General features: G+C 35.6%; 1 protein-coding gene across 1 annotated transcript; it reads left to right on the top strand.

Moving 5' to 3' along the window:
- The first annotated feature begins 1,304 nt into the window (after positions 1-1,304).
- Positions 1,305-15,135, top strand: LOC116298742 (uncharacterized). The gene is made up of 10 exons (XM_031707285.2): positions 1,305-1,461; positions 3,641-3,681; positions 4,551-4,678; positions 5,120-5,186; positions 6,934-6,997; positions 7,881-7,964; positions 8,339-8,704; positions 10,384-10,425; positions 11,792-11,992; positions 13,010-15,135. The coding sequence occupies exons 1-10, from the start codon at positions 1,309-1,311 to the stop codon at positions 13,079-13,081; spliced, it is 1,218 nt and encodes a 405-aa protein (XP_031563145.1). The 5' UTR covers positions 1,305-1,308; the 3' UTR covers positions 13,082-15,135.
- The last annotated feature ends 173 nt before the right edge of the window (positions 15,136-15,308 follow it).

Here is a 15,308-nt window from a genome sequence, read left to right as displayed (position 1 = left end):
ATCTGAATCCAGTAATATATAACCAGATATACTGCAGTAAAGTGACTTGTGAAATTGAAATTTTGAAATAAAGTAAAGTAAAGTAAAGTGAAGTATCTTCTTTGGTCAATACTAGTACTGCTTCAGTCTTAAATATTTATAATCGAAAGAAATGAGATTACTAAACTTTATTCCTTAAAACTAAACCAAGTCTACGCCATTATAACAGAGGCTTTTCAGACTCTCATGCTTAACTGAATAATTAGTCGCTCGGCAATCATTCTGAATGAATAATAAGATAAGATTGAAGCTACTCGTTACCTTGTTTTGTATCTGTTCTGTGTTGTTGTTTTTTTCATGGTACCTCGGTGGATCGAAAAACGACCATTTTTCAAATTTGGGCGAATACAAAATTGATCATCCTTGAAGATCAGCGAAGATTTTCCACTTTTTCGGGTTCCTTCCATTCCTTCGCACAAAAAGACCATAACGACGATTGCTCTCAAGACTTTAAATGAATTTAAGTTCATTTTGACAACAAGATCAAGGGTTTAATTGTTCTTCATGTAGTTTTAAATGCGTGAACAAGATTCTAACTGAAAAAATTCAGCTGGAAGCCAAACAACATGCACGAAACACAAAAAGCCGAGCTAAACACACTATCAGTACGCAGGCGCGACCGCCGGCCTTTCCCGCCTTTTCAGTAAAAATCCTTACTTTCCTTAATTTTCGTAGCTTTGAGTAGCTAAGAAAGTTCAAGATTCTGAAAATCTCCAAAAACTAATTTAAAAAAATGACCAGAACTGGAACTAATGAAATTTTGAAAAGTAGCTACTAATATGGTACTAAGCAAAAGACGAAAGAAATTAAGCATCCTTTTGACAATGGCTCTTAATGCTTTCGAGGTGAAGAGTATCGTTTTTGCTTCCATAATGGAACGCCCTAGAGTCCCTTGAGTGCATTCTCCATGTCATTGAAAAACGGCAAATTTACTATTAATTTGCTTTATTACGACATTTATTTTCAGGAAATAAAAGCCTTTCTCCTTCTTTACCGGAAGCGCCTCACACCGACTGCGCAGGAGGCTAGGGGGAGTGGAGGGGGAAGAGATGGCTTTGAAAAAATATTCTCCCCTTACAAAATATAAATTCGATGTTCCCTCCTTCTTCAGTGCATTCCAAGTTTTAAAGCCAAACTTCTGAGAGAAAAAAACGGGGGCAATCAATGCAGTTCCGATTTTTAGTGCGCACTCATCGACGCAGTGCGTAGGTTTCAAAATACTTTTATTTTGGGCAGCGGTTGATCATAAGGCAAGATCTAATATTCAAGATGGCGGCTGGCGGCAGCGTGTATTGGCCATCAGAACTAGAACTCAAATTAAACCTCAATGCTATCAAAAAATCTGATCAGTTCGTTGTAAATATTATAGATACTGCTTCGCAAGTCGCTTTATACAAGTTTAAATCAGAAACGCAAGCGTGGGTAAGTGAATTTAAACAACAAATTATTGTGGATAAATTGACGATGGTTGTTGTTTGACAAAAGGAGCTACATGTAGCTAGTCGTTGTGCGATGTTAGGCAGTTTTCAACAAAATAAGAACTCTGTAAGAGGAAATATTTTCAGTGCATAATTGCTTTGTTACAGAAAAAGACGATTTGCAGATGAATTCTTATTTAACCCCAATTGTTTAGCTATTAATTGCTTATCAATCAGTGAAATGATTATAAAATACAAAATAAGATTTTCATCACCTCTTAAATAATGCAAACACTATGTTTATATTATGTTCTCTACGCAATATTGCAATGAAAAGCTTGTTCTGGGAGAAATGAACGACAACAACCTGGTTTTTTCTATTCATAATGTAGTTATTCAACAATTGTTTTTCAACATATATGCCTTGAATTAATTAACTTCCTGGTCAAGATTTCAGCTCGTTTCGAATGTGATTTTCTTTTCACATAAAACTGTAATATGATAAATTCAAATATTGTCCAGTTGCGAAATGACTTAACAAAATAACTCCTAGAAATACCTCATTGAGTTATTGATGTTGTTGTTCAAGTCCTATAGCTAGCAGGAAGGATTTGTTTGTCTAATTTTTCTCCCACTACGATTTAATTCCAGCAGTTCCTCATATTTATCATCACCTTAAAATCACTTTATTTAAATAAAATATATGAATATTTATTTGATTTTGTTGATTAGAGGACTTGAGGTGATGTCTCACTCACTAGCTATTGTAGTGGCTAATGTTTATATGTGTAAACATTTGATGTCATGTCTCACTCACTATCAGTGGCTAATGTTTAAATGTGTAAACATTTGACAGCACACAACTCAACTCACATGTTGGTATTTGCAGAGGGAAGAAAAGTGAAAGACTCAGAGAAAAATTCTCTTTGCATTCCCCAGTTTTTGATATTTTGCAAACTTGGTAGTTGCAAGCTGCACTCTGAAATTTGGTTGTTTAATTCTTGTCGCCAATCAAAAATAACCATTCGGTACCTCTAATGTCCTTGACTGGCATAAAACAGTAAAAAAAATTGTTTCAAAACGAGCCATTGAAGTGCCTTAGTTCCATGTCGAAAGCCGACAATATATTAAAAACAGTGCAAGAATCAAATCAGCAAAACAGATGACAGGCAAAGATATCAATACTATACCATGTACATGTGTGTCACCCTAAATGTTATGCAGGAGAGTTGAGGCATGGCTTTTGCATATCCTTACATAATGTGACAGACTTTGGAGTGGATCTGTAATGTTTGTATAGTATTTTCTTAGTGTTTCTTTACTTCATTATCTTTTCTTTCTCATTGTATTCATGACCTTTTGTGTGCCAATATCCTTATTAGAAATAACATTAATTCAGCTACCTAGCTAGTTTAGCGGTTATGGCTATTAAATAGCATGCATCTGTAAATATATTAATTAGTTATAAATATTCAATGTCAATTATAATTTGTTTATGATTTTAAATAAAGTATATGTATGTACTATGTATGTAACTATGTAATTTGCAGTCGGCATTCATCATAATGGCATTAGAATATTTTTATGGGGAAAATATTAAGAAAACAATTGTTTTTAAGCCCTTTGTAACCCTTGGAAAACATTCTGTGACTCCTTTCAGTGGTGTAGTGGGATAGGAGGGGGGGAGGGGCAATTGTTACATCCCCAAAACGTTTTACTAAACCTGTGGATATAAGGGGAAACTAGAAAGATGCAATCTGTACATGCGTGTGTGTGTATTGGCTGGAAAGTAGTAAACACTTTTTATGGACATTAGGGCCTGGTTGTACGAAGCCTGGATAGGGCTATCCAACAGATAAATCTTATCCAGTGGACATTGGATAACAGCATCAACTTATCCACTGGTTAAAGATTTATCCTCTGGATAGCGCTGTCCAGGATTCGTAAAACCAGGACTAGATGAGTATAGTTATAAATAAGACTGCACTATGTGGTTTTTAGTGGGTCCACATGGGTTGGTCTCCTGGTACAGTACCTGATTAACGTATAACTAAGGAATGAAGTTGGAAGTTATGTTCTTGGTTGGAGTCCCCTTGACATGATAGGGTTCGTGAATCTTTGATTGTCAGGATAAATGAAATAAAGGCCTATCATTTTTGAATATCTTTGCTGTTTTGTTGCAGGATAAAACTGATGTAGAAGGTGCACTATTTGTCTATATTAGGTAATTACATTAGACTATTATATACTTCATTTATCATATTAATGTGACATAACAAGAGGTTTATCAGAAAAGGGAGCTTGTTATGCCTTGTTAATGGTCAAAATTACCAGAATGGCAAAGAGTTAACTAGACAATTTCCAAGTTTGGTCGGACATTGTCCAATGACCAACCGTTATTTAATGCTCTGTCATGTCAGCAGAGAAATTGGAACACATTCAAATCTAGGCATGATGTGAATCATTCTCTTCAAGGCTGTAATGCTTTGTTTCCCATTGAGGTGTAAAGGTTAAGGTTGCTACTGCTTCATTTCTGTTAACATATTTTAGGCCAAACAAAAAAATAAGTGTGTTTGCTGTTGCGCGACTGACCCTAATTTTCTTGCCAATTTTTGCCGACCCTAATATTTTTTCATTCCCAAATGCACCACAGGGTTCCCAGTAGACTCATTTCCACGGTTGTGTCAGTAAAAAAAATCTGACCTACCGACCCCAATTATTTTTCTCATGCAATATATATTATATATAATTAACATATTTATTTGTTAACATATTTATTAGTAATATATACAGTATGAGTGGCCGTGTTGTATCAGATTTACGAAGTTGAGGCGTAGGCGAGAGTTTGTATATCTGATACAACACTGACATGAATACCGTATATTGCTTATCAAACGTCTAGGTTAGTTCCTTTGTGTTTCACTAAAATTTTCAAAATTAAAGTGAATCTGGCCAAGAAAATCCAACTTAAAGTTTATGCAAATGAACACAGTTTTGTATCAGATTTACAAGACTCTTCACGGTCGTGATTTCTGTTGTGTTTTCCTCATGAATTATTAATGAGTTTGATAATATTTGTATTAATGTTTTCAGGTCCAGTCATCCCAAGCATTCATTTTTTATCATGAACCGATTAAATATGAACAATATTAATGAACCAGTTACTTGTGATATGGAATTCAAGCAACAGGATCCTTTTCTTCTGTTTAAAAACAAAAAAAGTAAGTAAAATACACAAATTTAAGCTGGAAAAACTTTGTAGTAGCAACTTCTAAGGACTAGATTGGTCTGAACCTTGCTGTATACATGTATCCTTCTACAGTTGACTCTCCGGTAAGCGACCACCTCAGGGCCAGGAGAAAGTGGTTGCTTATGGGAGATGGTCGCTTACGAGAGTTAACACAGGAAGCCCAATCAATGGGAACAATGGCATGGAAAAACCTTTATAACTTCAAGAAGCTGCACTCAAACTATGTAATTTTTTCAGGTTATTCAACATGTTACCCCATGTAGAATCAATACTGACAATATTGTCAGAAGTGTGATAGGCACTAAAAAAATACTTCATAAAAAGATAGTGCTCTTACAAATGACCTCCTCAATCTTGAACATTTTACAGCAAGAATTTTACAACTTAATTTCATTTTTTTTCTCTCACTTAGATGGTATTTTTGGAATATGGTTTTATGACGCACAAGAATGTACTAGACTTTCAAACCTACTAATAAAGTAAGTTAAGATCCCCCCCCCTAGTGTTATTGTGTAGTGCCAGAAATTATCCATACCCCCCTGCCCCCCACCCCCCTCCCCCATGGAGGCATTTTTTTCAGGCCCTGTTACTCCCGGGAATTTCAATTTTCTTCCATACAAACTCTGTAATTTTGTTCTTTCTCTGACCCTGCCCCCCCACTACCCCTTGGAATTTTCAAATTCCTCTGTGGGAGGGGGAGGGGAATGGATGATAACTGGAACTGCACATTGAATAAATCATATATTAAATGAATGAAGGAATGAATGTGTCCTGGAATAAATGAGTGTCTTATCGATTGAATGAATGAATGATTGGAAGAGTAATGAAAATAAATGGATGATTGAATAAATGAATGACTGATTTATAGAATGAGTAAATGAAGGACTGAATGAATAAATTATGAAATAATTAAATATTAATGAATGATTAGTTAACTTAATAAAAGGATTCGTGCCACTCCTTAAACTCCTTGAATTTAATTCACGTTTTCAAGGGCACTTGAAAATCTCTTGAATTTTACAATTTTAGCGAAACTCCTTGAAAACTCCTTGAATTTTTGCTTTGATCATTACTTGCATGGTTCTGAAATAGATCTAGTCAGAAAGATTGGAAATTCTGAAAGTCGGCCATGTGCAACCACCATGTAAAACCTTGGCATAGTTAGCTGAACATACTCCTTGAAAATTCATATTTGGGTCCTTGCATACTACTTGAATAGTCCTTGAATTTTAAGTGGTTACCTCAGTACAAACTCTGTAATAAATAAATGATGGAATGAATGAAAATATGAATGATTGAATAACTATATGGACAAGCAAATGAATAAATGATTGCAGTATTGTATTGAGTGAATGATTGAAGGAATGAATTACATACAGTCAATGTCATTAACGTTGTCCACCAAAAAAAGACATTTACACATTTAGACATTTAGACTAAAAGAAATGTCATGTGTTTCCTTGAAGGTTCTGGCATAAAACAAATGCTGAAATACCATTCTCCATCTTAAATCCTCTCTAAATGGTCAGGGTATTCTGGATTTTCGATTCACAAGCTGAATTTTACATTAGAAGTTCAGGCTAACGCACACAAAGAATACATAATGAAACACATGATATATCTTTTAGTCTAAATGTGTAAATGTGAAAAGCCTTTTTTCGGTGGGCAACGTTAATGACATTGACTATATAATTGTGCGATTTTTTGTTTATAGTTCACTCAACAAAATTTCAGTAAATAATGCGAAGCGACGCCGTTCATCTTTGTCTATTTGGCGGCAGATTTTCAGTCCATCGCGCAACTGAAATGCATAAAAAAGATTAGTTCTCACACCTTTAAAATTTTATTCTTATGTTTTTTAAGTACAAAAATGATAGAAAATAATTGTTTTGGCATTATTTTGGCTGTGTTGCCATAGCGACTTAATTCGGTACTCCTACGGAGTACAATTAAGGCTATAATTGTACTCCTCTCGACCAATCAGAGTCGAGTAATTTTGTTGAGTGTACTATAAGTCATTAAATTCAATTTATAAATGAATTAACAAATAAAGGAGTTAATGTCTAAGTGAATATTTCATATACCATAGATAAAAACTAAGCCATAAGTTGCAGTGGTTATCAAGGAGGAGGAGGGATTTCTTAATTCACACCAAGTATACTAGATTACGAAAATAATTAAAAATCTTTAAAATTCCTTGTTAAGTGTAGCAATTTCGTTCCACAGACTAAGTTCAGAAGAGACAACTCCTTCCAGAAGACCCCTTAGTAATCCAGAATTTGTTTCAAAGGTACAGTTAGGCAAGATTTCAACTTTTATATGATTGTGTAGTTCCAAAAAATAATTATCCACTTATCCACCCCCCCCCCCCTCACTCAGAGGAATTTGGAATTTCCAAGGGGTGGGGAGGTCAGAAAAAGAACAAAATTACAGAGTTCGTATGAAAGTAACGTGGAATTTCTGGGGTAAGGGTGAGGGGGGGGGGGGGGGGGTATAAAAAATGCTCTCTCTGGGGGAGGGGGAGGGGGATATGGATAATTTCTTCACTATATGCTAATTAATGATTACTTCACTATATTTTCAATTTATTATTTTCTTCATTGAAGATGTAGAGCTACTCTGTAGTTATGCTTCAATAAATTGTTATTATTAGTATATGTAATAGGACTCCATGCAATTGGACGAGGAAAATTCAGAGGACTGACAAAATTGGATGAGACCATAGGCCGAGTCCAATTTGGCAGTCAGAGGAATTTTTTGAGTCTAATTATTTCTTGATTGGGGAGCATGAAATCCCATTACCTATTAATTATATAGCTGCCTAATTAATCTCATATCAACAAGACCTGTCCAATTAAGAAAATAATTGGACAGTTACCTATATGGGATTAGTGAGAAGCTGTATAATTATTATTATTATTATTATTATTATTATTATTATTATTATTATTATTATTATTATTATTATTATTATTATTATTCTGGAACTAACCTGACCCCCTTGGACCTTCCAGTCATGTTCTTTATGCTCAGTTTAGAGTAAAATTGGAACCCTCCTTCGTGAAGGCAATCTTACCAAAACCGCTTTAATTTTAAAATCCTGGATCCTGCTCTTGCTCTATGCATATTTGTTTAACATACTGTATCAATTTTGATTTTTTGGTGGAACAAAGGACAAAGAACCAAAAGAAGAAGAATCTGAAGACAAAGTGGACATAATGAGCATGTTTGCTAAAGCTCAGGAGCAGTATAACAAGGTAAGAAAAATTTGTCACATCAATAATGGTAAAAGTTTGAAATGAAAAGTTTTGTAAAGATTGCCTTGAAGATGAGGAAGATATGGATTTTTGAATCTAAGAATGTTTGTGTATTTTTTTTTTTTTGCAAAGAAATGTATGTGTCTAGCTTGATAATGAAACTGTGTTAACGCATGAGATGCATTAGTATCATACTGTACATTTCTCTGCAAAAATGCTTAGTTAAAAAAATTAATATCTTGGTCATTTTAAGAGCAATCTCCTTTTTCTGATAAATCCAATATCTTATAATGTCACGCTAGCATGATAATTGTCAATCTCACTGTGAAACTTATATTAATCTTTGGTTGTTCATTTGAATGTGTGAACAAAAGAAAACATCAGAGCAAGTTGAACCTCCAGAACAAAAACCACCCCTTCAAGAAAAACAGCAACAAAAGTTTCTCCAACAAAATCAGCAGCAACTGGAACAGTTAAAAAGCATGTTATCTGGAAAAGAACACGTCAAAGTGAAACAGAGAGCCTACTCTTCTCCTGCCCCTTATCAACCACAAGTTTACCCAGCTATGCCAACACAGTTTCCAAGTATCACTGAAAATGGCTTATCAAATAACCAGCTTCCTATGGGGTATACCAGAGAAAAGGATCTTGCAAAACCACAGTCGTTATCTGTAAGCAATGTTTTAACTTCTCAAGGAACTTCTGATATGTCTCCTGATAGACCTGGAGCACAAAGAAAGGTATTTTCCACACTATCTGATTGATAAGGACATCATTTCGTGGTTTTCATTTTAGGTAGCGGTGGGTGGGAAACATGTTACAGTATTTATGAAATGTGTTTTTGTCACTCGGTAAAGATCTATATGTAAAGTGTATGCTACATTGAGTGTATAAGTAGATTAAAAATCTGCCTCAGTTGGGTTCTCGCGGGACTTGAACCGCTGACCTCTCGTTTGCTAGATGAGATCTCAACCACTCGGCCACTGAGGCTTTATGGGAGAAGGTCGTGTTATATCTATATTTTAAATCAAATCTGCACGTGATCTTTTACCCAACTGAGGCAGATTTTTTAATCTGCTTATACACTCGATGTAGCATATACTTTACATATGTTACAGTGACAGCTGACCATAAACAATTAACAATGAATTAACCCAAACAGGAAGGGTGTTCACTATTGGTTTTGTAAACTGGAAGCAATGATGAATAATTATTTGTTAACTGTGTATAGGTTTATTTCCTGGGGGGTTTTACAGTGTGATTGGAAAAGGACAGGGATGCTTAGTCATACCTTTTAGGGTTCCAAATATGCGATTTGCAATTTAGGGTACTTCATAAAATTAAAAACTTCCACCAGAGAATTAGCCAGTACCTTTTAGGGTGTTTGGCAGTTAATAAGTTGCCTGTTATGAGATAACAGCTATTTTGATAAATAGGCTGGTGAACCTTTCGTTGCATGTTGCATACCAAGCCTGCACTGCACTATGGTTGATGAGAATACAATCAGCAGGGCCCGGTTGTACAAAGCTTGGATAACACTATCCAGCAGATAAATCCTTATCCAGTGGATAAGTCAATGCTGTTATCCAATAGAATTATCCACTGGATAAGATATATCCATCGTATAGTGCTACTCAGGCTTCATACAACCGGGCCCAGAAGGTCACAACAATATGAAATTAATTTCCCTAAACTTTGTCTGCATGTCTTACTGGCATAATTTCTTCTGTGCTGAAATTATTTACATGTTCACAAAATATAATACATTTCAAGCTTAGCATGCAACATACACCATTGCAACATGCAACCTGCAATATACAACATACAACATACAACATGCAACATGCAACATACAACATGCAACATACAATATGCAACATACAACATACAACATGCAACATACAACATGCAACATACACCATGCAACATACAACACGCAACATGCAATATGCAACATACAACATGCAACATACAACATACAACATGCAACATGCAACATACAACACGCAACATGCAATATGCAACATGCAATAGGCAACATGCAACATGCAATATGCAACATACAACACACAACATGCAATATGCAACATGCAACATGCAACATGCAACATGCAATAGGCAACAGGCAACATGCAACAGGCAACATGCAACAAAACCTTCACCAACTATTTTGAAATAGTACCATATTAATGACAGCTATAATAGCAGTTGTAACTCAGGATATTTATTTTCGGTCACTTAGATCACTTTAAAGTGTAAAATTCGTGAGTTGCCACACCCAACTTAACAAGAAACTGATACCCAGCAGGGGTCATTTTCAAAATTTCTGATAACCATCCCTGCTATTCTATTTATTTAAGTATCCCCCCCCCCAGGTCACCTTATGTTATTTATTCTTGATGGTTTGTCTTGCATTCAGCTGTTTCAGGGGGATAAACAACAAGTCACAAAACAACAACAGGTACGTTACTCAATATTGTCACTAATCTTGAACACCTTAGAAATTAATATTGTCAATATCCAGTTGATCCCATCATCTTACAGTGTGAATCGAAAAACCGTGGGCACCTAGAAATATTCTAGGAATGTCCTATTCTTCTTTGGCCAATCAGAATCGACTTTCTAACCGCAAGATAATGCAAAGATAACAATAACGCTTCTGATTGAATTGGCTATTACTGTCATTTGCATTCCTACGCGGCCACCCCAGACAAAAATTGCAACGTGCACTTTGCAATAGACTGCTGTCAATCAAACACATTGACGTCATTTACACGAGTGTGGGATTCAAAAGGAGCCAAAACTTGTAGATTGTTTACAAGTATTATGAGCCACACTCACCGGGCCAATCCAACTGCGTGTAAATGACGTCAAAGTGTTTGATTGACTGCAAGCTATTGCAAAGTGCACGTATGGATTTTGTCTGGGGTGGCCACGTAGCAATGCAAACGAAGGTAAATATTCTTGAAATATTTCTAAGTGCCCAAGGTTTTTTGTTTCGCACTGTAAATTATAGAATTTCTTACTGAAAATAGATTTTTAATAACTTAAGAGATAAGTTTCTATTATTTTGTCAACAATGTCAGGTAGAAAGAGTTTTAAACAGGACACGCCCATGTTTCTAGTAACTTTAGAATTTTCTGTTTTTCTGGGTTAGCCTCAAAATTTTTGTAACATTTTCATTTTTTCCAGTGAAGGTATTTGGAATTTTATGTGTTGTGAAAGTACTACATTGTTTACTTTATTGTTGGTATTATTTTGTGAATGTGTAGTCCAGAAATAAACCATACCCTCCCCATGGAGGAAGACCCCCCTACCCCAGAAATTTTTCCTCTGACCCACCACCCCCTTGGAAATTCCAAATTCCTCTGTGGGGGTATGGATAATCTCTGGAGCTACACAATACACCTAATTAAAAAACGTTGGGTTCAAAAAAAGGTTATATCATCAAAGCTAAGACCGAAGGGGAGCATGGGAAGACAAACAATTATGCTAATTTCATGCGTATTGCAGTTTTCCCTTCCTGTGCACATTTTATGAATCATGGTTTTGGCATGTTGTTTATCTAGGTCGACCGACTTTGCTCTACTGTGCATTTTTACATGTCTATATGCAAATATAATACATATTTCGGAGTACCCAGAATCCTTTTCGGTCTTAGCTTTGATGATATGACCTCCTCGAACCCGACTACGTTTTTCAATTAGGTGTATATATGATTCTGAAATAAGGTTAAGCCTGAGTAAATGAGTCTGTAATAAAGAAGCACAGTTATTGCAATATTTCATGGATTCAGAAAGGTGTCTTTGATTTCTGTTTTATTGTAGGACTCACCTCAAAAAGGCTCCCACCAACCGGTATCTGTTTCCACATCTCTTTTATCTCCTATGGCCTTTAAAACAATGGCAAAAACAACAACAACAACGACCACTACACCTGACCCTCAACCAAAATCGACACCGCAGAAACTGGACATATCTCCATTAACCCAGGAACAGTTATTACAGGCTATGATGTATTTAATGAAGGTAGGTTTAGATTAACTGGACATATCTCCATTAACCCAGGAACAGTTATTACAGGCTATGATGTATTTAATGAAGGTAGGTTTAGATTAACTGGACATATCTCCATTAATCCAGGAACAGTTATTACAGGCTATGATGTATTTAATGAAGGTAGGTTTAGATTAACTGGACATATCTCCATTAACCCAGGAACAGTTATTACAGGCTATGATGTATTTAATGAAGGTAGGTTTAGATTAACTGGACATATCTCCATTAACCCAGGAACAGTTATTACAGGCTATGATGTATTTAAGGTAGGTTTAGATTAACTGGACATATCTCCATTAACCCAGGAACAGTTATTACAGGCTATGATGTATTTAAGGTAGGTTTAGATTAACTGGACATATCTCCATTAACCCAGGAACAGTTATTACAGGCTGTGATGTATTTAATTAAGGAAGGTTTAGATTAACTGGACATATCTCCATTAACCCAGGAACAGTTATTACAGGCTATGATGTATTTAATGAAGGTAGGTTTAGATTAACTGGACATATCTCCATTAACCCAGGAACAGTTATTACAGGCTATGATGTATTTAATGAAGGTAGGTTTAGATTAACTGGACATATCTCCATTAACCCAGGAACAGTTATTACGGGCTATGTAATAACACCCAACAAAGTTTCATACAAGTTTGACAAGTTTTTGACAAGTTTTAATCGATCTCTTACCGCTAACCAATTACATTTTGGCGCTTCACTTTAATGCTTCAATATCGTTACATTGATGTACGTACTCTGCCTATCCAAACATCAAGGTGAAGCGCTGACATCTAATTGGTTAGCCGTAGAGAGCACAATTAAAGCTTGTCAAAAACTTGTATGAAACTTTGTTGGGTGTTCACAGTTCGACATGCACTGTAAAACTATCAAACTCTTTCACTCTTTCATTTGTTAGGTTTTTTCACTCTTTCATCTTGATAATCTGATTGAAGGATAGGTAACAAACATATTACATATTTTTTTCCAGAATGACAGTGATTTTATTAGGAAACTTCATGAAGCCTACTTGAAGAGTTTACATGAACTGTTACCGACATAAATAACAATCATGACTGAAGATAGGAAATATCTTGGCTCATTACACACGATACAGATGACCAATGTGGATAATATGGGGGAATTTCTGGTAAAAGTATGGGGATGTTTGTTGTGTTTGAGGGATTTAAGTTAGTGATTTGGTATCTTTTAGGATATTGAAAGTGAAATTTAGAAATTTTTAGCATGCCAAACAAGAAAATCCATGAACTATATTTAACTCTCATTAAATTAGGTAAATTGTGTAATAGACCTCCTAGGCTTTGCGTAATGTTTTCCCATTTCAGACCACGTGTCATTCCCTTAAGAATAAGATTCTTTGTTTGAGTTATATCCATATTCATGTGTCTTCTCATGTGCAACCGAGTGCAAACCTTAAACAAAGAAATGATACTCTAGGGAATGACACGTGGTCTGAAATGGGAAAACATGTCAGAGCCGAAGAGGTCTATTTATAGATGGAGGGCCATTAAATAAAGTTGATTGATTGATATAATGTATAATGCTCAGGAAACAAGCCAACTCAGCCATTCCACATTAGCAAAGGAATTAAATGTGGTATCTTTTAGGGTTTAAAAATCTATGAAGCCACGCCCATTTAAAAAGTTCCATATTTTAGGCGTATGATTTTTAGAAAATTTCCAATGAACATCCCTGATACTTTTACCACTGCGTCCCCCTCTGGATATGGATGTATCCTGTCTTTGTACAAACCATTACATTCAAGAAGGCACCAGGGAAGGCAGAAGGCATCGTTTTTGTATGAGTAGGAAAAAAAGACAGCAAATTCATAGTCTTTCTGGAGCTGTAGGAGTGCATTCCGTTATAGGGCTTTTTTGATGGACACTTTTTTAGACAGATGTCAGTTTATGCATCAAAAAACGATAGAAATTTAATAATTAACTCAACAATTAAGGTTTCCTATCTAACTTTTCACTATCATCAAGCAAAAAAGAACGCCATATAAACCAGCCCAATCATGCAATGCACTTTTGTTGGAAAAATTGGAAACCAATATCTTGGTCCAAAGCAATTTCATTGTTACAGTTAAAGTATAGATCATGCTGTAACCCTATATTAACATGGGAGGATAATCCTAGAACTATGAGCTTTGCAGGTGAATCAACTTTCATTGGACCATCAATGTGTTTTGAAATAGGTTTATAGACCTTCCACACCCATTTTCTTTTGTTGTCCATCGGTTTTGATTTTTCAATTAAGACCTACATTCTAAAAGTCGGTCTTACCGATGGGGAACGAAAGAAAATGGGTGTGGTGGTCTATAAACAACCTAAAAACTGCTTGCTTGGTCTTCATTGAAATTCAAGACCTTGGGCAATTCCTTCGGTCTTGAATTTCAATAGAAGACCTCGCACTTGGTTTTTAACCCGTAACGTATTAATTTTATTACTTTCTGTTTCTATGCACATTGACAGGCTTCCTTATGGTACTAGGATATTCCTAGCAGTAGAATCTTCCTGTTTCTCAGATAGGAAGTAATATTTCAAAGCCAACAATGAGGACTGGACGGGATTTCAAGTCCAAGCAATTAGTTCCAGTCCGAGGCGCAGCCAAGGACTGGAACTAATTGCGTGGACTTGAAATCCCGACCAGTCCGATATTGGAGGCTTTGAAATGACTTCTCATCTCATTAATTATTCGACTTGGAGTAACTGGAACAAAATTAATTCAGTCCTAGGACTGAATTAATTTTGTTCCAGTTACTCCAGACTGAATTAATTTTGTTCCAGTTACTCCAGACTGAATTAATTTTGTTCCAGTTACTAGAGAATGAATTCAGTCCTTTCACATGACTTTACCAGGTTTCTAGTAACATCATGTGACCTAAAAATAGCCCATTGATTGGCTTTTTCCTCATGAATTATTAATTAGTATGAGAAGGTTCTAGCATGAGGGATAAAATTCACACCTTATTCCCCATATGAACTGAACAGTCACATGGTTAATTCACCTGCAAGTACGATCCTAAGTTCTAGGATTCATTCTCCTTCCAGTAAATATGGCCTGAAGAGTATAATAAAATTTGCAGAAGTTGTCTCCATTGTTGAAGTTGCATTCTCCAATAGTTAAAAACTTAAGATAGATGATTGTTGGAATATGGGTAGATTTAGGATTGGGCCAAAGGGGCCACACCCATCCCCCCTTAATTTAGTTTGGTCACAAAGATTCCTTTTTAATGTGAAAGTTTTTCAGCTCTCCCTTTCTATGAT

The sequence above is a fragment of the Actinia tenebrosa genome, unplaced genomic scaffold (genome assembly GCF_029948245.1).
Source record: "Actinia tenebrosa isolate PJP-AT-01 unplaced genomic scaffold, QUT_ActTen_1.0 PGA_scaffold3__52_contigs__length_22856419, whole genome shotgun sequence".
In the NCBI taxonomy this organism is placed as follows: Eukaryota; Metazoa; Cnidaria; class Anthozoa; order Actiniaria; family Actiniidae; genus Actinia; species Actinia tenebrosa.
The sequence above is the reverse complement of the archived record's forward strand: the minus strand, read 5'-3'. Positions and strand labels throughout refer to the sequence as shown.